Source organism: Cyprinodon tularosa, unplaced genomic scaffold, assembly GCF_016077235.1.
Source record: "Cyprinodon tularosa strain WSP-4 unplaced genomic scaffold, ASM1607723v1 ctg666, whole genome shotgun sequence".
In the NCBI taxonomy this organism is placed as follows: Eukaryota; Metazoa; Chordata; class Actinopteri; order Cyprinodontiformes; family Cyprinodontidae; genus Cyprinodon; species Cyprinodon tularosa.
The window spans coordinates 105,247-131,825 of NW_024039414.1; the positions used below are offsets into that span (position 1 = coordinate 105,247).

The following is a 26,579-nucleotide window of genomic DNA, read 5'->3' on the forward strand; positions in this document are numbered from 1 at the left end:
AAGACAATTTAGATTTAAAATAAGAAAAGACAATTCAATTGTCTTATTTAATGTGCATATTATCTAACTATCTTATTTTAAGAGTAAAAACACTCATTCCATTGGCAAATTATCTAATTTACCTACTCAAATCCAGGTTAAATACATTTAATTTAGGAAATTTTTACTTATTTGTAGATGATTTTTCCAGAAATCCATTCACAAATTCCTTGAACACATAAGAAGGAACTAATTTGCTTTTTTATTGCATTTGTGATCTGTTTGAATCTTCTGATACAGAGAGAAGCTGTTTACAAGTCTGCGTGAGTGGAAATGAATAAAAAAACAATGTGAAAATAAAGAGAATAACTTCTTTCAAATGGCAGAAAGATTAATCTTAGATTATTTACAGTGAGCCCAACATTATACCAAGATAACAATAAAATATATCATATATGGTTTAAATGGTGAATGCTGGCATGATCATATGACTGCTATAAACATAAAAAAAAAGGGTTTTAGCAAATGTATTTCTATAACACATTTCAGTTACAAGACAATTCAAAGTGCTGTACATGAATGAAGCTTAACAGTAGAAAGACAGTAGATTATGGTGGCAAAATAGAGATTAAAAAAAGTTGGTTTCAAGGATTCATGTCTTTATGTTTTGGGTTTATAGCCAATGTTAACCTCCAAAAGTCAGTAGTCTATCCAGCTATGCAGAAACATGTAAATTGAAGGTTTTCATCTTTACGTTTTTTTTTTTTTTTTAAGGCTGGCTGACGTCTGGTTCTTTGACTTTAGCTGCTTAAAAGCCAAACACATAACCACCACTTCAGCTTGGAAACTTTTTATGCTGCAGTAAACAAGCATCATTGAGTATAGAGTATTACTGGCCTAGAAAGCTCGACAACATGACAGTTAAATAATTAGCAAACATTTATGTGAGTACACACAGTACTTCTTTATGGGTTTTGTATACAGTGATATTCTTATAAAGGTGCAGAGCGAGTGTATTATATGCCCAACTCCACAACTTCTTGAACAACCTTAGTTTCCTGTCTTTTATTACTGGACAGACTCATTAATCCAGGTGTGTCGGGCTAATATCGTCAGACACTAATATTAACATTAAGCAAGACTACAGTGTTAGACGCTGGAACAAGGATAAATTTAATGTTTAGGAAACATGATGCTCTCCTTGTTTTACCAAAGTGTTTAAACAAATACTGCCTATAAAACCTTAGTATTTACTCATTCAATAAAAGATCACAAATAAAACACCAAACTTGTTTAGTCAAAAATTTACTGGTTTGACAAAACAAATTAATGTTTATTCCCCCATTTAGAGGTTTTCTGGAGAATGCAGCTCCTTTTAACAAATATATACCTTAATATCAGAACTCCTTTGAATCCTGAACTATGTACAGCAATACAATACATACGAAGAAAAAACTCACAGGGATGGGAGTCTCTCTTAGGGGGTCATTGGAGGTCACTTTTTAATTTGAATTACTACAATAGAGATTTTTAAAATTTTTATATCATTTAATTTACGGAAAATAAAAGGATAAAAAAATAAGATTTGCTTTATTATTTAAAAATACAAGACATATTTTAATTTTATTATCTGATATATGGGCAGATCCACTTCTTACTTTAGAATATTACAGCCCTAATAATAAAGAAGCTCCTTACTCGCTCCTCCCTCTGTGCTTTGCACTTTCCTTATGTAATGTTAGCTAACAAAAAAAAGCAGAAGAATGAGGATGAAGTTCAACAGCGGGATAGAGGGCCTCACTGAACCTCAGATCTTTGTAGGTCTGAAGATGACTGCAGCTGTCATTAGACACTTTATAGAAAGATATGCTGCCAGCCTCATAATCCAGGTACACTCCAACACGAGAGCAGCGCAAAGAGGAGACAAAAGTACCATTGTTTTTATGCCATATGTAGCAACCATGTCCTGAGCAACTCTGGGACCAGGACTTTTCATTCATCCCAAACCTGCAGTTCACCGTGTCTCCTTTTCTGTTGATGCTTTTGTATGCTAGGCCAACAGTGCAGGGCTCCACCACATCCACCTCAAAGTAGCAACGCTCCTGTAGGCCCTGTTCACACAGGACCTGAGCGTAGTGCTCAAACCTTTCTTTGTGATCAGGATAGGGCTGCTCTTTCTCTACCCAGGTCACCTTTCTGTTCCCGTCAGATAGAAGCACATTCTTATGTGCTGTTTTGGAGTCCAGAGTAAGTGTGCAGGCATCTGGAAAAACAAAAATAGCTCCAGATTAGAGTATAAAGTCTGAGCGATTAACTGGCGGGCAATTTATTGGGCCTATTTTAGCGTCTGGCTCAATAGTTGACATCTCATTACCATTCATCTGACCCAACTGATTCAACCTCTATTTAACAAGCCTTCAGACAGTCATCAGTGCCAGATTATTTGAGCCTGTGTGGAGAGTACTCTAGCATACCTGTGATTTCTGATTGCCTGATTTTGACCTGTTCTGCCCCTGGACCTCTGAGTCCACCTGTTCCCATTCTGATCTGTTTGCCTGACCTGTCTTTGGGCTCCCGATTAATTTTTGCCTGTCTGTGAATTGAACCTGGAACTGTTTCCGGACTCTGTTCTGGATTTCCCCTCGGCATCTCTGATCTCCTGGCTCTGACTACTTAGCACGTCACCGACACTGGCTGTGGCTTTGCCCTCTGGATTATCCTGCCTTCCTTCATCTGCTCGGTTCTCATCTCCTGCCTGCACTCCGACCACCGATGCATCGGCATCTGGGACACTCTGGGAAGAACCCTTTTCGTTGTGCTGGCAGTCGACCAGCTGGAACCATCCTTACCATTTTTGCTCGGAATAAACTATTAGACTAGGTTAGTGACTCACACGTTCTTTATCATCAACCTCCAGAAAGATGTGGTCACTAACCTGCTCTGTCTCCTCCTGCAGAGGGTCCAGCCTTAGATGCATCTAAGGGGGGGGGGGGTTAGATTTCATCTATAAGAATAGATTTTATTCCATTAGTCCAAATGGGGGGAGGGAATTGGTAACAACCCACCAGTTACTGGACGGACTTCCTAAGCCTCCGCCACTTGTTGCATTTTATTTGGCCATTTCTGTTTTAAATACCGGTCTTTGACAGTTGGAAAGTACTGTTGGTGTTGGTTTTATTTATGGTTTAAGTCCAGCCACATAGGAACAATGTGACATTTGTGTAGTTTTTTACTCCCCAGAAAAAAGGAACTAAAAATAAAAGTTATCTACTTACACTTTTTGAATCCTGGTTTGATCCGGTTACTTCCAACATGTTCAAAACTTTAAAGAGAGATCAGAGTTAGAAACCAACTTTATTTAAACTACTATATATGGGCATTTTGGATTGGTTTCCAGAATAGAAAGGAGTAGCATTTCAATTACTTGAGTTTTTGTTGTTTAAATTGCTCAGAAATCAGCTTGATTCCTGTTTCCCCTAAATGGTTGTAGCTTAGGTCCAGTTCCACCAGGTGGGAGGGGTTGGACTTGAGAGCTGAGACCAGATATTCACACCCCGTCCATGTGATACAGCAGCCAGATAACCTGAGAACATCCAAGGGTTGATGCAACTCTTAGACTGATTGCCACAGACTCTTGTTATTGGTAATTTGTAGAAAATATCTAAACAATGAATACTGAATAAAGTTGCTCTAACATTAAAGGAAGAAATAACATTATTATGGTAGGATTAAGAAAATAGATTGTATTTAGATCTGTATAAATACCTCAATACTTTGAGTTTGCAGCAGGGACTTGATAGTCCGCCACAGAGCAACTCCACACCTGAATCCATCAGATCGTTGTTGCTCAGGTCCAGATCTCGGAGCGGGGAAAATGGGAACTTTAAACCAAAGACCAGGTGTTTAATCCACTCTGCAGTCACCTTGCAGTCTTTTAATCTATAAGAAATTTACAAGGGTAGAACTGGATGTTAGTTACACGTGTACAGGCCTAATTTAAAACCTGCTTCACATGGATCACTATTTCCTATACAAAAGAACAACACATCCGAAAAATTGCGAGTGTAAAAAAAGAAATCTAAAAACCAATCAAGGAAAAAGTGACACCCATTTTTTTTAGCCTATTTCCCACTAAAAAGTGCGGGTTAAAGCATGTTTTTCAAAAATGGGTCGGATAGCTAAAAATCAGCATTTGGCTCCTTTCCCATTGGCAGGGGTCTAAGTAATAGCTTGCAAGCTGCACTGCCTCTGTCCCTGCATCGCTGCATGTCTGGTGACACCATCATGCTGGGTTGGCGTTCTTGATGTCACCCGGGAGTTTAGTGGCTGTGGGAAATGCTCACTGATGTGTCTCTAGCCGTGTCAAACGACTCGGCAAACGATCTGTGTTAAAATCGCCTCGGCTCTGATTGGCATGCTGTTGGAACACCAGACCAAGTGTTACAGGTGGTATGGTGGGCGTGGTCCAAGCAGTATAAAAGCGGAAGCTGCAAACTTTCTTAAAAGGTGTCAGTTTCCATGGGACGCCAGGACGTATCTGGGTTCCACACGTAGATTTGTCAAGAATGTGGGTGAGTGTTTTTAGAGTGTGCTTATATTGAACTTTTATTATGACGAATGTAAATTTTAATCATTCTTTTCCTTGTTAGGAGGCCCTGCGGGTTTTTTAGACCAGGCTGTGTATACAGGCAGATGAGGGTGGTGTACGCGATACAGGTATTTTTTGAGATTTTAAGGTAGTTATTAAAATAATATTTTGATTGTATTATTTTTGTAATTTGGTGTTTTCTGTTTGTTTACAGAGATGTTTTTTTTTGTTGCTCCTGCTGTCCTTAGGTTTATGTTTTGTTTCTTTTAGTTAGTCCGACCCTGTTTGATGTCTTTGGTCCCGTTGTTTACTTGTGAGGGCGGACTAACTGTTTTGTTTTGTTTTTTTCATTGATCTGTTTGTTTTCTCCTTGTTCACTCTCCCACGAGGCTGTGAGCTGGTAGACAATGTTATATTGCATCTGATCGTCTGCAGTGCCGAGTGGTGATTGTGTGCAGTGTTTTTTTCACCTGATTGCTGTGAAGCCTTATACGTGTGCGACTTTTCTGGTTCTGATTATGCGGGTTTGTCCGCCATCCACTAATGTCAGAGTTTAAATATTATATTGTCTACCCTAGGCTATCAGTTTCGTAGAAGGAGAGGTAAAGGATTTTCTGTCTATTTGTTTAATAAAGAACGTATATTTTTAGGACTGAGTTTGTTTCATCCTTGCGCGGGTGGTTACATTTGGCGTTGCTTGGTACTGTACGTTCCTTTCCTTTGAAAAGTTACTTTTTTCTGAAGTTTTTTTCTCTTTTTTTTTTTTTTGGAATTAGTTTAAGGACAGCAGGGGCAGCAGGTGTTTCTGGCTGCTTGCACATTGCAGACAGGCATGGAGGAGGACTCTGAGAAACACGCCATGTCACAGCGTATCAGAGAGCTGGAAAGTCAGCTGGCAGAGCTGCAAGCAGCTGGTGGGGATTCTGAAACGCCAACTACCTCTACTGGAACCACTAGCGGGAGGCCTACGTTTTCAATCCCACAAGCTCCGATTATATATGTACAGCAGGATCGAAAGCTGCCAGTGTTTTCTGGACATTTGAACAGCAATGACGCGTGGACTCTGGAGGAGTGGATAGAGCGAATAAGGCATTTTGCCGAATCGAGGGGCTGTACAGAGAAGGAGCGTGCACAAATAGTGTTTGATCATCTGGAGGGTGCCGCTCGTACGGAGGTTAAATTTTTACCCCCGCAACAACGTGAATGTATGGACTCTATTTTTAACATTTTGAGGGAAGTTTATGGATGTATGCATTCTCATGTCTCATTACAGCGTCGGTTTTATAACCGCAAACAACAAGATGGTGAGTCTTTAATCGATTATTCCCATTCTTTGATGGACTTAATGGACATGATTGTTAAAAGTGATGCTCAAGTTGTTTCGAGAGTTGTCTCTAAAGACTTGCGTGATCAATTCATTGATGGAATCAGGGATCAAACCTTGAAAATAAGACTGAGAGACCTGGTTAATGCCAATCCTAACTGGACAATCCGAGAGGCTCGAGCTGAGGCAACAAAGTGGATGGCTCAGTGTGGTGCTCCGTCTAAATCTGTTCGTTTGGTCTCTAATGAAACTGTTGTATCTTGTGAAGCTACTACTGGTTCATCTCAATATTTAGAATTAATGTCTCTGCTAAAAGCCCAACAGACCCAACTAGAGTTGGTGGTTAAAGCACTGGCTCCACAAAGTTTACCTCCAGCAAGGGGCCGCTTCAATAGGCCCAGGCGCAATGCGGATGGAAAACCTATATGCTTTAGGTGTGAGCAGAGCGGCCATATTGCAAGAAACTGCCCGAATAATATTCAGAATGAAGCTAAAGAGGATAACCAAAATGAATCAAAGTCTGCGGGAAACTAGAGCCCGCCAGTGTGCAGAGCCAGACATTGGTGGGGGGACAGATGGGCTCAGATGACATAGATTCTGAATTTGGTAACCTGGTCGGTAAGTGCTTTGAGGCTGAAATAGACTTTGCTGGAGTCAGTGTCCCCTGTCTATTGGACAGTGGGTCCATGGTAACCACTATAACTGAGAGTTGTTTTAATGAAAACTTTTCTCATTTATCTGATAAGAGTCTAAGGGATTGTGGGTGGTTAGGTTTAAAAGCTGCAAATGGTTTAACAATCCCGTACCTTGGTTATATTGAACTGGATTTGAATATTTTGGGTGTGCTGATTCCTCGTCGGGGGTTGTTGATTGTGAAAGATCCATCTGACATTTACATGAGACAGAAAAAAACCGCTGTACCTGGGGTTCTGGGCATGAATGTGTTTAACCCCCTTTATCAAGAACTGTTAAAGAGATATGGCGCTGACCTTTGGGGGGCCCCAGAGATTAAATCCGCACCACCAGGGCTGAAGAAGATCCTGAGGCATTGCCAGGTGATGGAGGCCATGGCCAGCTCTTCAGAACCCTACCCAGTGAGAGTACAGGGTAAGGATCCTCTGTGTATTCCAGCTGGTAGTCTTAAGTATGTCCCTGTTACCTGTCCAAAGGTATCCTTACACCAGGCTATAGAGCTCATGGTGGAGCCTCTGGGCCCAGAGTACACCAGCCTGCCTGAGGGATTGTTGGTTTCACCTTCCTTAGTGAAGGCAGAGCAGGGAAGGACATTTGTGCCAGTTACTAATGTCGGCACAACTGATGTTCTGTTAACACCACGCAGAATAATTGCAACCGTTCAAACTGCTGAAGTTGTTGAGGAGCCATCTCAAACTCAGGTTTCTGTTGATTCACAAAGTGGTACAGCATTTATTGTGAGTCAAGAGGCCACTAAGAAGTGTCAATTTGACTTGCCAGAGTTTGAAAATTTAACAGAAGGTGACCGGCAGCAGGCCAAATCTCTTTTGCTAAAATATAGCGGTATTTTTGCACAAAATGATTTGGATGTAGGATGCACAAATTTGATTAAGCATGAAATACCCTTGCTGGATGAGAGGCCAGTGCGTCAACCATACCGTAGGATCCCTCCTTCCCAGTATGAATTGGCTAGAAATCACATTCAACAGTTGCTTCAGAGGCAAATAATTCGGGAGAGTAGTAGTCCATACTCTTCCCCAATTGTTCTGGTGCAAAAAAAGGATGGTAATTTACGAATGTGTGTCGACTATCGGTTGTTAAATTCAAAAACCAGGAAGGATGCATTTCCTCTTCCCAGAATAGACGAGTCTTTGGATGCTTTGGCTGGAGCCCAGTGGTTTTCTACTTTAGACTTAGCAAGTGGCTATAGCCAAGTTGAAATGGCAGAGAAAGACAAGGCAAAGACAGCATTTTGCACTCCTTTCGGTTTATTTGAGTTCAACCGTATGCCCTTTGGTTTGTGTAACGCACCAAGTACATTTCAGCGGCTCATGGAGCGTATTTTTGGGGATTGCCGCCACCAGTCTGTTTTGCTATATTTAGATGATTTGATTATTTTTTCTTCTAGTGTGCAACAACATCTGCAAAGACTGGATCAAATCTTTTGTCGACTAGAAGCCCAAGGATTAAAGGTCAAACTTTCTAAATGTAATTTCTTCCAGAAAAGTGTTAAGTATCTGGGTCATGTGGTATCGGCTGAAGGTGTTTCCACTGATCCAGATAAAGTGGCTGTAGTTAGAGAGTGGAAGCGACCTGAAAACCTGGCTGAGTTGAGATCATTTTTGGGGTTTGCGTCTTACTACAGAAGGTTTATTGCTGGGTTTTCAAAGATGGCTAGCCCAATGAATCGGCTGGTGACCAAACTTCTTCCATCTGGTAGGAAGGGTAAAACCCCCAAGAAGCCTGTTGCTGGGTTCTGGGATACGGAGTGTGAGGAAAGTTTTGTTAAACTGAAAGCTGCTCTTATAACCACTCCTGTCCTTGCTTATGCAGACTTTCAGAAACCATTTACATTGGACGTAGATGCAAGCCATGGGGGTTTGGGCGCAGTCCTGTCTCAAGAGCATGAGGGTAAGTTAAGACCAATTGCTTTTGCGAGTAGGAGTTTAAAACCTACAGAGCGTAATATGAATAACTATAGCTCAATGAAGCTGGAGTTGGTCGCCCTCAAATGGGCTGTCACAGAAAAGTTTAGGGAATACTTGCTTGGAAATAAGTGTACAGTCTATACAGACAATAATCCTCTAAGCCATTTGAAAACGGCAAAATTAGGTGCTGTTGAACAGAGATGGGCTTCAGAATTGGCTTCATTCGATTTGGAAATAAAGTATCGTCCTGGCCCTCAAAACACAAATGCAGACGCTCTGTCCCGCCTTAATCACCCTTCTAAGGGTGAAAGGGAATTATATGGGGTACAGGCAGAAGTGAGTACACTCCCTGGTCTAGATATGGGTGATCTCTCCATTCTGCAGTCTCAGGATCCCATCATAGGGAATTTTCTTAAGTATTGGAGGGAGGGCATTATGCCAGATGCAAAGGAGAGGCAGTTGCTTAGTAAAGGCTGCAGAGAGTTGATTCGTCAGTGGGGCCGACTTAGGCAGAAGGAGTCAATACTTTATCGTTGTATTCACCAACCAGATGGGGACGGGGAGGTTGAGCAGTTGGTGTTACCTCAGTGTTTACAGGAGCAGGTTCTTCGCCGTCTACATGATGAGCACGGGCATCAAGGGGTAGAACGAACTTTCCAGTTGGTTCGCGCTAGATGTTACTGGCCAAATATGTACAGTGATGTAGAGAATTGGTGTAGGAGCTGTGAGCGGTGTGTACTTTCAAAGGCCCTCCAACCTAAGGTGAAGACCTATATGGGCTCAGTCAAAGCATCTCGGCCACATGAAGTTTTGGTCATAGATTTTACTGTATTGGAGCCTTCCACGGATGGGAAAGAAAATGTTTTGGTTATGACCGATGTTTTTTCAAAATTTACTCAAACCGTGGCAACTAAAGATCAGAGAGCAAGCACAGTTGCTGAGGTTTTGGTAAAACATTGGTTTCAGCCATTTGGCCCTCCGGGTCGTATTCACTCAGATCAGGGCAGAAGTTTTGAAAGTAGTCTTGTCCAGCAGCTCTGTAAAATGTATAATATTGAGAAGAGCCGCACAACTCCTTATCACCCCCAAGGTAATGGCCAGTGTGAGCGGTTTAACCGCACACTACATGACCTATTGCGAACCCTTTCTCCTGAGCAAAAGCGTAGGTGGCCTCGTCATTTATCTCAGGTAACTTATGCCTATAACACCACAGTGCACCAGTCCACTGGCAGGACCCCATATTTTTTTATGTTTGGCAGGGATCCGAAGTTGCCTGTAGATTTTTTAGTGAGAGAGGAACCTGAGTCGGATATCCCCCTCGAAGAGTGGGTGGAGGAACACCAAAAGTCATTATCATCTGCTTATGAGTCTGTGCAGAAGAGACTGGAGAGTAAAAGAGCAGAGAAGAGGCAGAGGGAACAGGGCCAGGCTATGGCATCAGAGTTTGAGGAGGGCGACCTGGTTTTTACCAGGAATCATTCAGTCAGAGGGAGGAACAAAATTCATGATTTTTGGGATTCTACCCTTTACCAAGTAGTTCGGCCTCCACCTGCAACGGGTGTAGTTTACTCTGTAGCCCCTGTGGGCCAGGAGGGCCCTCTGCGCCAGTTACACAGAACAGAGCTTAGGGGTGTGCCCAAGAGTAGGGAGGATAACACTCCTCCCAGTGTCTGTACAGAAAGGGAACAGAACGAGTTAAGTGAGGACGATGCTGTTCATGTTTCTGAGGTAATAGATTCTGTACCAGGGTTGCTTAATGATGTAAATGGTTCACTTCTAAGTGACAAGGTGTCTGATGTTGAACAGCTTCCAGGTCCGGGTCCCAAGGAAACTGACACCCCCATGGTCTCTGGACTTCGGAGATCGGTTCGGAAAACAGCTGGTCAACATTCAAATCCATACAGACTGCCACAATCTGTGCAGGTCAATGACCCAGCATTGTAAAGTTTGGCAGGGGGGATTTATCTGAGTGTATAGTACATCATCGGGTCGACGATGATCTTTGTTAGGGAGGGATGTTACAGGTGGTATGGTGGGCGTGGTCCAAGCAGTATAAAAGCGGAAGCTGCAAACTTTCTTAAAAGGTGTCAGTTTCCATGGGACGCCAGGACGTATCTGGGTTCCACACGTAGATTTGTCAAGAATGTGGGTGAGTGTTTTTAGAGTGTGCTTATATTGAACTTTTATTATGACGAATGTAAATTTTAATCATTCTTTTCCTTGTTAGGAGGCCCTGCGGGTTTTTTAGACCAGGCTGTGTATACAGGCAGATGAGGGTGGTGTACGCGATACAGGTATTTTTTGAGATTTTAAGGTAGTTATTAAAATAATATTTTGATTGTATTATTTTTGTAATTTGGTGTTTTCTGTTTGTTTACAGAGATGTTTTTTTTTTGTTGCTCCTGCTGTCCTTAGGTTTATGTTTTGTTTCTTTTAGTTAGTCCGACCCTGTTTGATGTCTTTGGTCCCGTTGTTTACTTGTGAGGGCGGACTAACTGTTTTGTTTTGTTTTTTTCATTGATCTGTTTGTTTTCTCCTTGTTCACTCTCCCACGAGGCTGTGAGCTGGTAGACAATGTTATATTGCATCTGATCGTCTGCAGTGCCGAGTGGTGATTGTGTGCAGTGTTTTTTTTCACCTGATTGCTGTGAAGCCTTATACGTGTGCGACTTTTCTGGTTCTGGTTATGCGGGTTTGTCCGCCATCCACTAATGTCAGAGTTTAAATATTATATTGTCTACCCTAGGCTATCAGTTTCGTAGAAGGAGAGGTAAAGGATTTTCTGTCTATTTGTTTAATAAAGAACGTATATTTTTAGGACTGAGTTTGTTTCATCCTTGCGCGGGTGGTTACACAAGGTTGACCCACTAATGCACGTCATACCATTGAACGCAATGTACGTACGTCAACCCACTGTGCCGGTCACTTCTAATCTAACAAGCCGAAACAACTCTTTACATTCACTAAACATGTTGCAGCACATGTGAGATTGATTCGGACAAATAAAAGAACAAAACAATAAAGCACACTTACTATGCTCGGCCTTTCTTACATGTTGCCCTCCATTGTTTACTTTTCAGATATCTGTCACACTGGTGACATCATGAACGCTAACCCAGCATGATGGTGTCACCAGAGAAGCAGCGGTGTGGGGACAGAGGCCACGCCACTTGCCAGCGAGAGGTTATGCCCAGCTATTTAACGAATGGGAAGAGAGCCAAATGTAGATTATTAGTGGGCCGACCCATGTTTAAAAAACATGCATTAATCCGCTATTTTAGGTGGGAAAGAGGCTTAACTTTTACCAAAACCCTTGGATTTGAAACACATTCATATTCAACATTCATCTGAAAACAGATACATTTCCTTTAATATATAATAAAAAAGAAACTCACACAGCCTTTTTGCTGCTCCTCACTGCTGGTATGAGCCTCCTTCTCCCTTCATCTGTTGTGTTGTAACTTTTTAGGTCCAACTCCTCCAGTTCATTCTTGGACACCTGCAGCATGTAGGCCAGGGCAGAGCAATGTAGGGGAGTTAACTCTTTCTTTAAACGATTGTCCAGTTGAAGATATTCTTGGATCTCATCTTTGAGTTTATGATCTCTCATCTCAACCAAAGCCTGAAAGATATTGATGCAGCTATCTGGAGACAGGTTCTTTCTTCGGAGAGATCTCAGGTAAGTTAAGACTTTCTTGTCTGCATCTTCATTTGGGTCAACAGATGTCAACATGCCCTGAAGAGGTCTTCGGTTGGGTTCAATCATCAGGCCAAGTAAGAACCGCATGAAAAAGTCCAAATGACCATTCTTCTTTTCAAGAACTTTGTCAACAGTCATCTTTATGAGGTCAGCTAAAGCATAATCTTTATCCTCCAACTTTAGGAATTCTACAAGCTCTTTGGTTTTCTTGGTAGTGAAACATTCATAGACATACAGTGCAGCAAAGAACTCTTGGAGGGTCAGATGCACAAAGAAGAAGATCTTTCTCTGGTAGAAAACTTTTTCTTCTCTAAGAACCGTGTTGCAAAAACCAGAATAGATAGAAGCTTCTTCTGTGTCGATTCCATTGTCTCTCAGGTCTTCCTCGTAAAATATTAGATTATTATCTAGAAGTTGGAAAAATGCAAGCCTCCCAAGTTTCAAATTAAACTCTTTGTGCGTCTGCAGAAGCTTCTCCATGTGGGTCTTACTCTTCTTTTCATATTTTCTGCTTCTACGTTTTGTTTGGGCTAAAACAAAATGTGCCATCGTCTCTGTCAGAGTCTGAGGGATTTCAGCTTTCTCATCTCCACCAAAGACCTCTGAGAATAAGACCGAACAAAGCCAGCAGAAGATCGGAATCTGGCACATGATATCCAGACACTGAGAGGACTGAATATGTGATGTTATGCTCTTGGTGAGAATAGAGTTATTACCAAATTTCCTTTTGAAATATTCCACTTTCTGATCATCGGTAAACCCTCTTATTTCTGTCACCAAGTCAATGTACTCTGCAGGTATCTGACTGGCTGCTGCTGGACGGGACGTTATCCAGATGTTTGCCTCAGGAAGGAGGTTACCCTGGATAAGGTTTACAAGCAGGTTATCTACAGATGTTACATCTGTCAGAGACAACACTTTCTTATTGTTATCAAAATTTAACTTCAGTCGGCTTTCATCCAGACCATCAAGGATTATTACTATTTTTGCTTTACTATAATCTGGAGGATCTTTTAGAGATTGAAGAGCTGGATGAAAATCACTCAGAAGCTCATTGAGGCTTTTTTCCTTCCTAACAAGGTTCAATTCTCGAAAAGCAAGACAAAAAACAAAGTTAATATGTTGGTTTGCTTCCTCCTCAGCCCAGTCAACAATGAACTTCTGAACAGCAAATGATTTCCCAATGCCTGCAACTCCCTTTGTCAGGACCGTTCTGTGGGGTTTCCCTTGGTCCGCTAAAGATTTAAACATTTCCGTTAGGTTCACTGAGGAATCTTCTGAGGACTGCTTTTTAAGAGGGACTTTCAGGTGTCTAAACTCATGCTCATCAGAAAGACTCTCTCCTTTGGTTACGTAGAGAGTTGTGTAAATACTTTTCAGTGAAATTTTGGGGTCACCATTGCCCTCAGCTGTAACCGAGAATTTCTTTTGCATTTCTTTTTGAAGTTTCTTCTTCAGTTTTAAATCGGGTTCTTCACCTGTGGAACAAATCAAACTGACATTGATGAAATCATATCATATTGTTAATCATCATCTAAAACTCTTAACCCTGTTTAAGGTTTAAAATGTGTATAAGACAACTGGTATTTCCTAAGCAAAGAATTTATAAGCAGTTATGAGCAATAAAAAGTTTTTAAAACTTTACCATGTGTTTCTGTGGTTGTTTTTTGGCACTTTGGACAAAATTCATCAGATGTTGAAGACGACTGACACGACTCTCGAGCCTTTAAAGCCTCTTTACAGACTGAACATTGCTTTGGTTGGCTAAAAGATGAACAACATAACAACAAAATATCATTCATTCTATAGTATGAGTTGTTTTATACTACATACTAGGATTACACTGATACCTTTAGCTTCCAAGACAAGACAAAGCAGTCGTGTTTGTGTTGACAGAGGACACAAACGTGATCAAGGCAGCAGAAATTCAGCACAAAGAAATGTGCATAAAAAAAACAGGAACAAAACCTAGAGGTGTAGTTTTTTTAGTCTATGTTAGTAAGTTACTATATTCAATCATACATATTTCAATCAGAACTCTCTGTGAAACAGTCTTGATAGGTCTTACACCAATATTACAATGGTTTTATAGACTGAAAGAGGTTCTTCATTTATTTATTTATTTATTTATCTGAATGCTAATTGCAATTCAAGTAAAGGTTTAACAAATCAGGCATAGTTTAACATGTACTGTCACTGCAGAGCTATCTAGGTGAGGTTTGAATGTCTAAATACTTTATTTAGTAACTTTGAATAAGCTTTCTTTAAGCTTTACTAAAAATGGTGAAACTTACCTTGGAGCTGTTTCACCAGCAAAATCAGGGACTGCCTCTATGGATCGATCGCTCCTCATGGACAGATTGCTGAGAGCTGGAGATCTGCTTCCTTTTACCAATGAACTACAAACAGAAAAGTTAACAAACACATGAGCTACTTTGTAGCTTTTGACAAATTTGATACGCAAAAACCAATCAAAATAGTTTAGTGCTTTCTATGAAATGAAGCATAATTCTAACTGGCAAAATAAGCAAGACCAGAAACATTGCAGTTTAGCATAAATCTAGTCACCTCTAGCCACTGATAGAAAGACACAAAACAGTTGTGCTCATCTTTTTTCACACTATTGCCACTGGTAAAAGTAGGCAATGGTGGCATTGGTCTTGCTTCGGTTGAAGGGGTTGTTGGTTCAAGCCCCACTTCCGGCTTTCAGCATCATTGTGTCCTTAGACAAGGCACTTCACCCGCTTTGCCTTCTGATGGTGGAGCCTGTGTATGGCACGCTACCTTCATTATGTGACAGTATGCCTGAATCTAGTGTAGAGAGCCTTGGTCAAGTCTTCTAACTTGAAAAAGTGCTGTATAAGTACATTTACCATTATCTTATATACAGTACACGGTGAGGGAAATAAGTATTTAAATACCCTGTGATTTTGCAAGTTCTCACCCTTACAAATCAGATAGGAGTGGTAACTGTGGATAATTCAGGATGATTTTTAAATAAATAATTTGCATGTTAAGCTGCAAATAAGTACGGAAACACCTGTAAAAATTAATGTTAATATTTGCTACAGTAGCCTTTGTGAGCAATTACAGAAGTCAAACATTTTCTGTTCCTTGTTTTCACCAGATTAGCACACACTGCAGGAGGGATTTTGGCCCACTCCTCCACACAGATATTCTCTAGATCAGTCAGGTTTCTGGGCTGTCACAGAGTTTGAGCTTCCTCCAAAGATTGTCTGTTGGGTTTAGATCTGGACACTGGCTAGACCATTCCAGAACATTGATATGCTTCTTATGGAGCCACTCCTTGGCTTTTCTGACTTTGCGCTACAGTGTTGGAAGACCCATCTACGACCCATCTTCAATGCTCTGAGGGAAGGAGGCTGTTCCCCAAAACAAACTCTTTGCTGATTGGCAGGTTTTTAAATACTGAAATAAAACATTACAAAATAATGAAAAGAAACATATTTTAGTGAGACTTTAAGGATTTCATTCAATATAATAACCTGATATGCCATCTAGGAAAAGGGTAATTGAAAAACAATCTTAATAGTTCTTAGACTAATATTTTTTTAAGTTTTGCAATGGTTTTACAGACTGAAAGAGGTTCTTCATTTATTTATTTATCTGAATGCTAATTGCAATTCAAATAAAGGTTTACCAGACCAGACATAGTTTATCATACACTGTAACTGCAGAGCTATCTAGGTGAGGTTTGAATGTCTAAATACTTTATTTAGTAACCTTGAATAAGCTTTCTTTAAGCTTTACTAAAAATGGTGAAACTTACCTTGAGGCCGTTTCACCAGCAAAATCAGGCACTGCCTCTATGGATCGATCGCTCCTCATGGACAGATTGCTGAGAGCTGGAGATCTGCTTCCTTTTACCTGTGAACTACAAACAGAAAAGTTTACAAACACATGAGCTACTTTGTAGCTTTTGACAAATTTGATACGCAAAAACCAATAAAAATTGTTTACTGCTTTCTATGAAATGAAGCATAATTCTAACTGGCAAATTAAGCAAGACCTGAAACATTGCAGTTTAGCATAAATCTAGTCACCTCTAGCCACAGATAGAAAGACATAAAACAGTTGTGCTCATCTTTTGTCACACTATTGCCACTGGTAAAAGTAGGCAATGGTGGCATTGGTCTTCCTTCGGTTGAGGTTTACCCCTTCAACCGAAGGGTTGTTGGTTCAAGCCCCACTTCCGGCTTTCAGCATCATTGTGTCCTTAGACAAGACACTTCACCCGCATTGCCTTCTGATGGTGGAGCCTGTGTATGGCACGCTACCTTCATTATGTGACAGTATGCTTGAATCTAGTGTAGATAGCCTTGGTCAAGTCTTCTAACTTGAAAAAAGTGCTGTATAAGTACATTTATCATTATCTTATATACACGGTGAAGGAAATAAGTATTTAAATACCCTGTGATTTTGCAAATTCTCACCCTTACAAATCATATAGGAGTGGTAACTGTGAATAATTCAGGATGATTTTTAAATAATTAATTTGCATGTTAAGCTGCAAATAAGTACGGAAACACCTGTAAAAATTAATGTTAATATTTGCTACAGTAGCCTTTGTGAGCAATTACAGAAGTCAAACATTTCCTGTTCCTCATTTTCACCAGATTAGCACACACTGCAGGAGGGATTTTGGCCCACTCCTCCACACAGATATTCTCTAGATCAGTCAGGTTTCTGGGCCGTCACTGAGAAACAGAGTTTGAGCTTCCTCCAAAGATTGTCTGTTGGGTTTAGATCTGGACACTGGCTAGACCATTCCAGAACATTCATATGCTTCCTATGGAGCCACTCCTTGGCTTTTCTGACTTTGCGCTACAGTGTTGGAAGACCCATCTACGACCCATCTTCAATGCTCTGAGGGAAGGAGGCTGTTCCCCAAAACAAACTCTTTGCTGATTGGCAGGTTTTTAAATACTGAAATAAAACATTACAAAATAATGAAAAGAAACATATTTTAGTGAGACTTTAAGGATTTCATTCAATATAATAACCTGATATGCCATCTAGGAAAAGGGTAATTGAAAAACAATCTTAATAGGTCTCAGACTAACATTTTTTTAAGTTTTGCAATGGTTTTACAGACTGAAAGTGGTTCTTCATTTATTTATTTATCTGAATGCCAATTGCAATTCAAATAAAGGTTTACCAGATCAGGCATAGTTTATCATACACTGTAACTGCAGAGCTATCTAGGTGAGGTTTGAATGTCTAAATACTTTATTTAGTAACCTTGAAAAAGCTTTCTTTAATCTTTACTAAAAATGGTGAAACTTACCTTGGAGCCGTTTCACCAGCAAAATCAGGCACTGCCTCTATGGATCGATCGCTCCTCATGGACAGATTGCTGACAGCTGGAGATCTGCTTCCTTTTACCTGTGAACTACAAACAGAAAAGTTTACAAACACATGAGCTACTTTGTAGCTTTTGACAAATTCTAACTGGCAAATTAAGCAAGACCAGAAACATTGCAGTTTAGCATAAATCTAGTCACCTCTAGCCAATACTGGAGTTGAGGGAGGATGAGGGGTTATGGCATTCCCCTTCTTAAAAAAATATTAAAAATAATCACCCTTCTTGAATTACCTGTGACATTTTATCACTGAATGTCTAAATTTCATGGCTGTTCTGAGTGTTGTAGCTGTCCAGACGATCTCCATCTGAAGTTAAGTTATTTTTTCTGTGATATCTCTGTATCTAAGTGTCAGGTTTATTCAATGATGATTATAAAGTTAATGTGTGTACATATAGAACATTGAAGAAATGAGATGCTTCACTCTGTTTACTGCAAACTGTCATGCAACGGTGGTAGAAAATTGTTGATGTTTGTGCAAGGATAATCACAGTTATCGGGACACCACTCTATTCTGTGATTCAATCAGAAGGAGCATTTTGTCCTATGACCTGATCAATTGCCTTGTCAGAAGAACACCATTCTGTAACCCACCCCATGTGTTATGATCTGCTAATAAAAAGGCTTCTGCTGAGGAAACCCACCAGAGAGCAGATGTGACTGAACGTGACTCTCAAAAATCCCTATTCTGTGCGGACTCAGTTTCTCTTTTATGAACCTACATTTTTTAACGTAACACTAAGTAACTCTAACTGACCACAACTACTTTAAAACATAGCGCCTTCTTAACAACTCTTTTGAACATTTAACCCTTAATTTCCCTGATCCAAATTTCAAAGCAAGAAAACCTCTTCTTTTTGTAACTTTGTATCGTCCACCAGGTCCTTACTCTGAATTTTTAGATGAGTTTTCAGAGTTCCTTTCTGATTTGGTATTAAATACTGACAGGGTCATCATAGTGGGAGATTTTAACATCCATGCTGACATTGAAGGCGATAGCTTAAGAGCAGCATTTAATGCTATCTTAGACACTATTGGTTTTTTTTCAAAATGTGAATAGTCCCTCACATTCTCATCTTCATACTTTGGATCTTGTGCTGACATATGGCATAGAATGTGAAGAAATAGCAGTATTTCCTCACAACCCTGTCCTCTCTGACCATTTCCTAATAACCTTCAGGATTACTTTAACAGAGTTCTCCTCCGCCAAAAGAAGGTTACATTTTAGTAGATCATTATCAGATAGTGCAGTTATACATTTTAAAGAATCTGCTTCACTTTCTCTCTCCGCTGTGTCGCTGAGCAGTGCTGCAGAGTGCAAAAGCTTAGTTTATTCCCCTTCACAGGTTGATGATTTTGTTGATGGGGTTGCTAGTTCTCTGCGTGCTGCCTTAGACAACGCAGCTCCTTTGAAAATGAAAATAGAAAGCTTGCTCCTTGGTTTATTGCAGAGCTGCGCACTTCGAAGCAAAATGCTAGGAAACTGGAGAGAAAATATTGCTCCACAGGCCTGCGGGAGTCCTTCCTTGTCTGGAAAAATAGTTTACTGCTGTATAAGAGGACCCTTTGTAAAGCAAGAGCAGCACATTTCTCCTTGTTAATAGAGGAGAATAAGAATAATCCTAGATTTCTTTTTAATACAGTTGCCAAACTCACCCAGAGCCATACAGGGTTCATACACCTTTTCCAAAGTAAAATCAAGCACTTTTCAAGCACTTTCAAGATCCATTTAAACTTTTTCCAACACCTTACACCACCACCAGTTGTTGGCCGGAATCAGTTTTGCACGGATGACTGCCGGGAGGGGGGTGGGCTAGAATTACTCCTCTGCCATGGCGTAGTAATATAACCAACCAGAGGGTGTCGCAATTCAGTGTTATCAGCCGTAGAATTATCAATGCTGTTTTAAGGTCTGGGCCTGGCAATGAATTAAAACTTCGTTTTTTTTTTTGGAATGTTGGCGAGGCGGTAGCGTGAGTTTGGCGAGGCGGCCACCTGGCCAAGATAGTGCTGCGGGAAACACTGCAATACTAACATTACATAATCACACTGTACTCTCAGTCACTCAGTAACTTAGCCTGTGAATTCCTAGCTAGCAGTTACTAGCGCAAACAGATAGGCGCTATTGTAACGTGTACTAGGCTACTTCAGTTGGCTTACTTAAAAGTCTATGACTTACCCTTCATGTGACTCGACAGCGCAGACTCGCCCATTGTGAAAAGCTGCACATCTTTTTTGCAGACTTTACAAGAGGCAACTCGTGGGGTTTGTCCCCCTTTAATCCATAATTTGTATTTTTCATCTTCCAGCCAATGTTCATTGAAACGATAACCCGGCATGGTGCCGTAGTGATTTCATGGGGGCGGAGTCACACATGGAAATAGACTGCTAGATCGCAGTCACACGTTTCATTTTCGGGCTCTCCAACATTTTATTTTTTAAACTTTTTAAAATTGTATTTAATAAACAACTTAAAAAACAACTTCAAGCATTTTCAAGCATTTCATCCAAAATATAAGCACTCTTCAAACCTTGAAAACACAACGTCAAAATTCAAGCATTTTCAAGGATTTCCAGCACCCGTACGAACCCTGGCCATAGCTTAGTTGAACCGTCCATTCCATCTACTCTTAGAAGTAATGATTTAATGTAATGATTCTTTATAAATAAGACTGATCTTATTAAAAATAAGATCATTAGCACTCCTCTATCGGCGATTGTATCTGAGGTAGTCATGGAATCTGAACTGGGTTTAGACCGCTTTGATCCAGTTGAACTTTCTGAGTTAGCAAAATTATTGTCTTCCTCTAAGCCTTCAACTTGTATGTTAGATCCAGTTCCAACCAGGTTATTTAAGGAGGTACTCCCTTTGATCTCCTCTTCCATTTTAGATGTGATTAATCTATCTTGGTTACCTAAAGCTTTTAAGGTTGCTGTAATTAAACCTCTGCTTAAGAAACCGTCTCTTGACCCAGAATACTTGGTCAATTATAGACCTATATCCAATCTTCCTTTCTCATCTAAAATTCTTGAGAAAGTAGTTGCCAAACAAGTATGAAATCACTTACACCATAATGAACTTTTTGAAGAGTTTCAGTCTGGCTTTAAAGCTGATCATAGCACTGAAACAGCTCTGGTGAAAGTCACTAATGATATTCTCATGGCCTCAGATAATGGACTTGTATCTGTGCTCGTCCTGTTGGATCTCAGTGCTGCATTTGATACAGTTGACCATAATATTCTTTTAGAAAGACTTGAATATTTTGTTGGAATTAAAGGTACAGCACTAGACTGGTTTAAATCTTATCTATCTGATCGAATTCAGTTTGTTCATGTTAATGACAGATCTTCAACACGCTCAAAGGTTACCTGTGGAGTACCACAGGGATCAGTGCTAGGACCAATTCTCTTTACTTTATACATGCTCCCAATTGGTAGAATTATTAGACAGCATGGGATTAATTTCCACTGTTCTGCTGATGATACCCAGCTATATCTGTCTATAAATCCAGATGAAGCTAACCCATTACATAGATTACAGGCATGTCTTGAAGACATAAAAACCTGGATGACTCTTAACTTTCTCCTTCTGAATGCAGACAAAATAAAAGTTCTATTCTTTGGACCAGAGTCTTTGAAAAAGAAGCTGATTAGCCAGTCACTTCATTTGGATGGGATTAAACTAATTTCAGATAATAAAGTAAAAAATCTTGGTGTTATTTTTGATCAGGACCTGTCATTTAAATCGCATATCAAAGAGATTTCTAGAATTTCCTTCTTTCATCTGAGGAACATTGCAAAAATTAGAAATATCCTGTCCAGGGTTGATGCTGACAAACTAGTCCATGCATTTGTTACTTCAAGGCTGGACTATTGTAATTCTTTACTATCAGGAAGTCCACAAACTGTAGTTAAAAGCCTTCAGCTGATCCAAAATGCTGCAGCCAGAGTTCTGATGAAAATTAAAAAGAGAGATCATATCTCTCCTATCCTAGCTTCTCTTCATTGGCTTCCTGTTAAATCAAGAATAGAATTTAAAATCCTCCTTCTCACATATAAAGCCTTAAATGGCCAAGCTCCATCTGATATCAGAGATCTGATTGTTCCTTATGTTCCTAACGGAGCACTTCGCTCTCAATCTGGTTTACTAGTGGTTTCTAGAATTTCTAAAAGTAGAATGGGAGGCAGATCTTTTAGTTATCAGGCTCCTCTCCTGTGGAACCAACTACCAGTTTTAGTCCGTGAGGCAGACACCCTGTCTACTTTTAAGGCTAGGCTTAAAACTTTCCTTTTTGATAAAGCTTATAGTTAGAGTGGCTCAGGTTATCCTGAGCTATCTCTATAGTTATGCTGCTATAGGCTTAGACTGCTGGAGGACATAGGGACCCCCATTTCATCATTCTGCTTCATTCTCTCTCTGTTCTCCTATTCTGCAGAATCTGTTAGTTCAATCTCTAACGTTCTGCTCTCTCTGCTTTTCCTCAGAGTAGCTTTGCCTCGTCTGTTCCTGTTTGGCTGTGACTCCATCCTGGAGAGAAATATCAGCTGTGCTGCTTCCATCAACACCTTTGTTTATAGATGCTGGTGATCGGCCTGTTTTCCAGTGTAGTCCTGTTTCTCTGACCGTGACTGGCTGGATGCGCTCTCTTCGTCCTCTGGCATGGGAGCTGGCTCGGAGCTCATCTGCCTGGCTGTGTGTTTCCTGGATGGGGCCGCCTTTTACAGCTGCTTTTTGTGTCTCTGCTTCTGTCTCCTTGAACCCCAGTCGGCCTCGGCAGATGGCCGCTCACACTGAGCCTGGTTCTGCTGGAGGTTTCTTCCTGTTAAAAGGGAGTTTTTCCTCTCCACTGTCGCTACAAGCAGGCTTAGTGTGAGGGATTGCGTTTGAGTCAATGAGTCAATGCAATCAACCGGTTTTCCTTAGATAGAAAACTTTGACTCAATTTGACTGTATGATCTGGTTGAACTGTAAAGTGCCTTGAGATGACATGTGTTGTGAATTGGCGCTATAGAAATAAACTGAATTGAATTGAATAAGCTTTCTTTAAGCTTTACTAAAAATGGTGAAACTTACCTTGGAGCCGTTTCACCAGCAAAATCAAGCACTGCCTCTATGGATCGATCGCTCCTCATGGACACATTGCTGGGAGCTGGAGATCTGCTTACTGTTGCCTCTGAACTACAGACAGAAGAGTTTGCAAACACATGAACTAATTTGTAGCTTTTAAAATACGATATGCAAAAGCCAATTAAAATAGTTTAGTGCTGTCTATGAAAAAATATATACATTAAGAGTTTTTAAAGCTTTTTTCTCTAATTACTAACATCTGTAATATAATATCATAAAAAATGAGTGAACTTGATTTGATGATAATCAGATCGAGTCTGATATTACCAAAATAACCAGTTTAGAGTCCTTAATGGCATCCTTGAAAATTGTTTATCTTACTTATTTGATAAGATAATTACTGCTCTCCCTGCTTCAGATGTAAGGTTTGTTCATCAATGCTAGTTAAATTATTTACTAATGATCTACTAACCTGAACCATTTATAGGTAAATAAAAGGTCAAAAGCATTATCTTTAAAGGATAAACACATATTTGTACAAACGTTTTAATTGGTATTTGCTTGTATTTTGATTTTTTTGTATAGGCTCAGCATTACCTGTAAAACAGCTCACTGGAGACATCCATTGGCTCCGTGCTACTCGATGAGCAAGACTCTGACAGTCGCCTCTTTTTCCTTTCAGCCATCTCTGCTGCAGAAGCTAAACTTAACAAAAACATGTAAAAAAAAATTAATTAGTGTAATGATTTTGATTAGTATTTTTAAGAGTTAAACAACAGTTTGACAACAGCTGGTTTCTGTCCAGTTGGACAGTATTTTATGTAGAGAGCCAAACAAAATTAATTATCTCCTTCTGTTTATTAATGTCAAATATTGAGACCCTTCACGCTTCCACCATGAGGATAAAGTAACACAAACTCTTCCTAAAAGTGCTAAAAGTGTAGTGCATGCTCTAAAGCAGAGCTTTCCTAATATTTCAGCCTGTAATCCGCAAACAATGTCAGAGATTAGGATTATAGGCAATGTTACAAATAACAGCGTTATATAATAAAGAAGTTATTAACTGTGTTTGTTTTTCATTGAAAAAGTAATCTAACTTACATTGATTAATTCTTACATTTCAGACATGCTCCTGAACACCTTCTGACATCAACTATAAGGACTGTACACCCCCCGCAAAAAAAAACACACACACACCACTTCCATGTGCTTCTCAGCTATAGCTGTATATAATCTGCAAATCTTTTATCTGCTGTTATATGTCATCATTATGTATTATAACCCCACTAAAATATATATATACAATCCATATCCTAACTTTTCCGTATAGTCTATATAGTTTTTCATATTTATTTGTTTTATAGCCTCTTACAATTATTCTATTTATGTATATCATTTATAGTCCATACATACATACATAGTCTCTGTGCACATGTTAATTAATATTCATATCCAGTGCAGCACTTCTGGATAGATGCAAACTACATTTCCTTGGTTTGTACTTGTGACAGTATAATGACAATAAAGGTGAGTTATATACCAGCAGTGCCGGCCATAAACTTACTCTCTCTACAGCAGGGAGAGATTTACTGCAGGCATTTATTGTCAGAATTTGATAGCCATTGAAGGCTGTCAATATGCAAAAATAGTTTTAAAACATTGTTCCTTTATTGTAAAGAAATAAACTAATCACATCTACATACATAAAAAAATACCACAGTTAATGCTAATTGTTTTCAGATGTGTAGACTTTTAAATGCATGAATAGTGAAACATCTAATATTCCACATCTGAACCTCCAGGGGTAATTGAAGTTCCAATTATTGATTCATTTACTTCATTGATCTCATAGTGGAGAAATTTACTCAGAGAAAGTTTTTCAAATTCTTAAAGATTTTAGATCATAAAAAGTAACCGCATAGTTACTCTGGCTAATAATGGGTTACTTTGAGCAAGAAAGATGTTCTATATAATGCTGTACAAGGATGAGCAGGCAGCTGAGACAGAGGGATGTGTGATTGGCTGAGGAGCGTAATGTGGGCGGGACCTGATCATGCCTTAAATACAGAGGAGAGGACCCTAGAAACGCACAGAATGAGAAAATCACTGATTTAGGAGCTTAGTTACTCTTTTAGGGAAGTAACTATAGATACTTTTTAGTAACATTCCCAACACTGCTGAGAGTAGGGCTGGGCGGTATTCGTTGGTATTTTTAATTCGATTTTTTTTTTTTTTTATTATTATCAATTTATTTAATGTTTCTACGGAAGAGGATTAGGGCCACTGGGGAAAAAAAAAAAAAAAAGTTAACTGATTTTTTAAATTTTATTTCAGTATAGTATGGGAAAAAAGTCAGAATTCTGAGATTAAAGTCAGAATTCTGACTTTTTTTATTGTCAGAATTTTGACTTTAATTACAGAATTCTGACTTTTTTTCTCAGAATTCTGACTTTTTTTATTGTCAGAATTCAGTCAGTCAGAATTCTGAGAAAAAAGTCAGAATTCTGTAATTAAAGTCAGAATTCTGAGAAAAAAGTCAGAATTCTGTAATTAAAGTCAGAATTCTGAGAAAAAAGTCAGAATTCTGTAATTAAAGTCAGAATTCTGAGAAAAAAGTCAGAATTCTGTAATTAAAGTCAAAATTCTGTAATTAAAGTCAGAATTCTGAGATTAAAGTCAGAATTCTGACTTTTATCTCAGAATTCTGAGAAAAAAGTCAGAATTCTGACTTTAATCTCAGAATTCTGACTTTTTTCTCAGAATTCTGACTGAATTCTGACAATAAAAAAAGTCAGAATTCTGAGAAAAAAGTCAGAATTCTGACTTTTATCTCAGAATTCTGAGAAAAAAGTCAGAATTCTGACTTTAATCTCAGAATTCTGACTTTTTTCCCATGTTAAACTGAAATAAAATTTAAAAATCAGTTTACTTTATTTTTTTTTTCAGTGGCCCTAATCCTCTTCCGTATGTTTCCTACTAGAAAGCATTAGTAAAAAAAAGTAATTTGCTGCAATGAAATTAGTCATTTTAAAAAATATGAAAATATACAAAAAAATTCAGAATGGGAAAAAAATTAGAGAAAATATCTATGTTAGTTTTATGATTCTAAGGTTAGTATGCGGGGTTGGACTACATGGTGGAAAGAAAGCTTTATTACTAAACCCAAATAAAATATTAGATAAACTCTAATTACAAATATATTTAAATGAGAAAATCCTTAAAGAAAATATTCAGGTGAGGAAAGTGAGTCATTCTCTGCGGTCTCGGTCGATTTCACTTCCCCCTCGTTTGTAAACATGAGAAAAACAAAAGAAACAGAAAAAAAACAAAAACGGATATCTCTTATGGGTTGAGAGAACAAGGTGATAGAAAAACATATTTATTCTTTCATCAAATCATATCAATTACATCAAAATAAAAATCAAAACAAAACAGCGTTTAGACCTTTCTTTCAGCAGCAACTGCTGTGGTTTTAGTCACTGCGTAGTTCCAAAATGTCCGCTGCTGCTGCTGCTGGGAAGTAGTTAGAAAAAAAACACGCACTTACATAAAAAACGCATCAATATTCATGCTGGAAATGAGTAACAAGAGCAAAAACATGCAGAAGCTCACCTTTCGCTGCTCGAGATAACTACATTTCTCCCACTTTTGGATTTCTATCCACTACTAAACCAGTCCAGACAAACAGTTTAATGGTCAAAATGGAAAGTCCCTCTCAGTTTACTTTCGGTTTCGAACAGATTTGGCAACCTCCCCTTAAAGAAACAGAATCATCCCATAAGCTTTTAAAAATTATATATGTATATATATATATATATATATATATATATATATATATATATATATATATATATATATATATATATATATATATATATATATATATATATATATATATATATATATATATATATA

General features: G+C 39.1%; 1 protein-coding gene and 1 long non-coding RNA gene across 8 annotated transcripts; one reads left to right on the forward strand and one right to left on the reverse strand.

Annotated features, from left to right (window-relative positions):
- Nucleotides 1-734: 734 nt before the first annotated feature.
- LOC119771364 (NACHT, LRR and PYD domains-containing protein 5-like) lies at nt 735-26,429 on the reverse strand. 7 transcript variants are annotated; one of them, XM_038267238.1, is made up of 11 exons: nt 26,277-26,429; nt 26,109-26,177; nt 23,262-23,364; nt 22,671-22,775; nt 17,521-17,625; nt 13,858-13,976; nt 11,908-13,690; nt 3,745-3,918; nt 3,404-3,562; nt 3,255-3,301; nt 735-2,242 (listed from the first exon to the last, which is right to left on the reverse strand). In XM_038267238.1, exons 3-11 carry the CDS (start codon nt 23,348-23,350, stop codon nt 1,722-1,724), a joined length of 3,102 nt encoding a protein of 1,033 aa, XP_038123166.1. In that variant the 5' UTR covers nt 23,351-23,364; nt 26,109-26,177; nt 26,277-26,429; the 3' UTR covers nt 735-1,721. The 7 variants fall into 7 exon arrangements, with proteins under 7 accessions (XP_038123166.1, XP_038123168.1, XP_038123167.1 ...); XM_038267240.1 differs by having other exon boundaries at nt 23,262-23,369; XM_038267239.1 differs by having other exon boundaries at nt 26,109-26,174; nt 26,277-26,428.
- Nucleotides 4,417-5,561, forward strand: LOC119771369. The gene is made up of 3 exons (XR_005279140.1): nt 4,417-4,550; nt 4,629-4,695; nt 5,344-5,561. It is a non-coding gene; the product is annotated as an uncharacterized LOC119771369 (long non-coding RNA).
- Nucleotides 26,430-26,579: the final 150 nt, after the last annotated feature.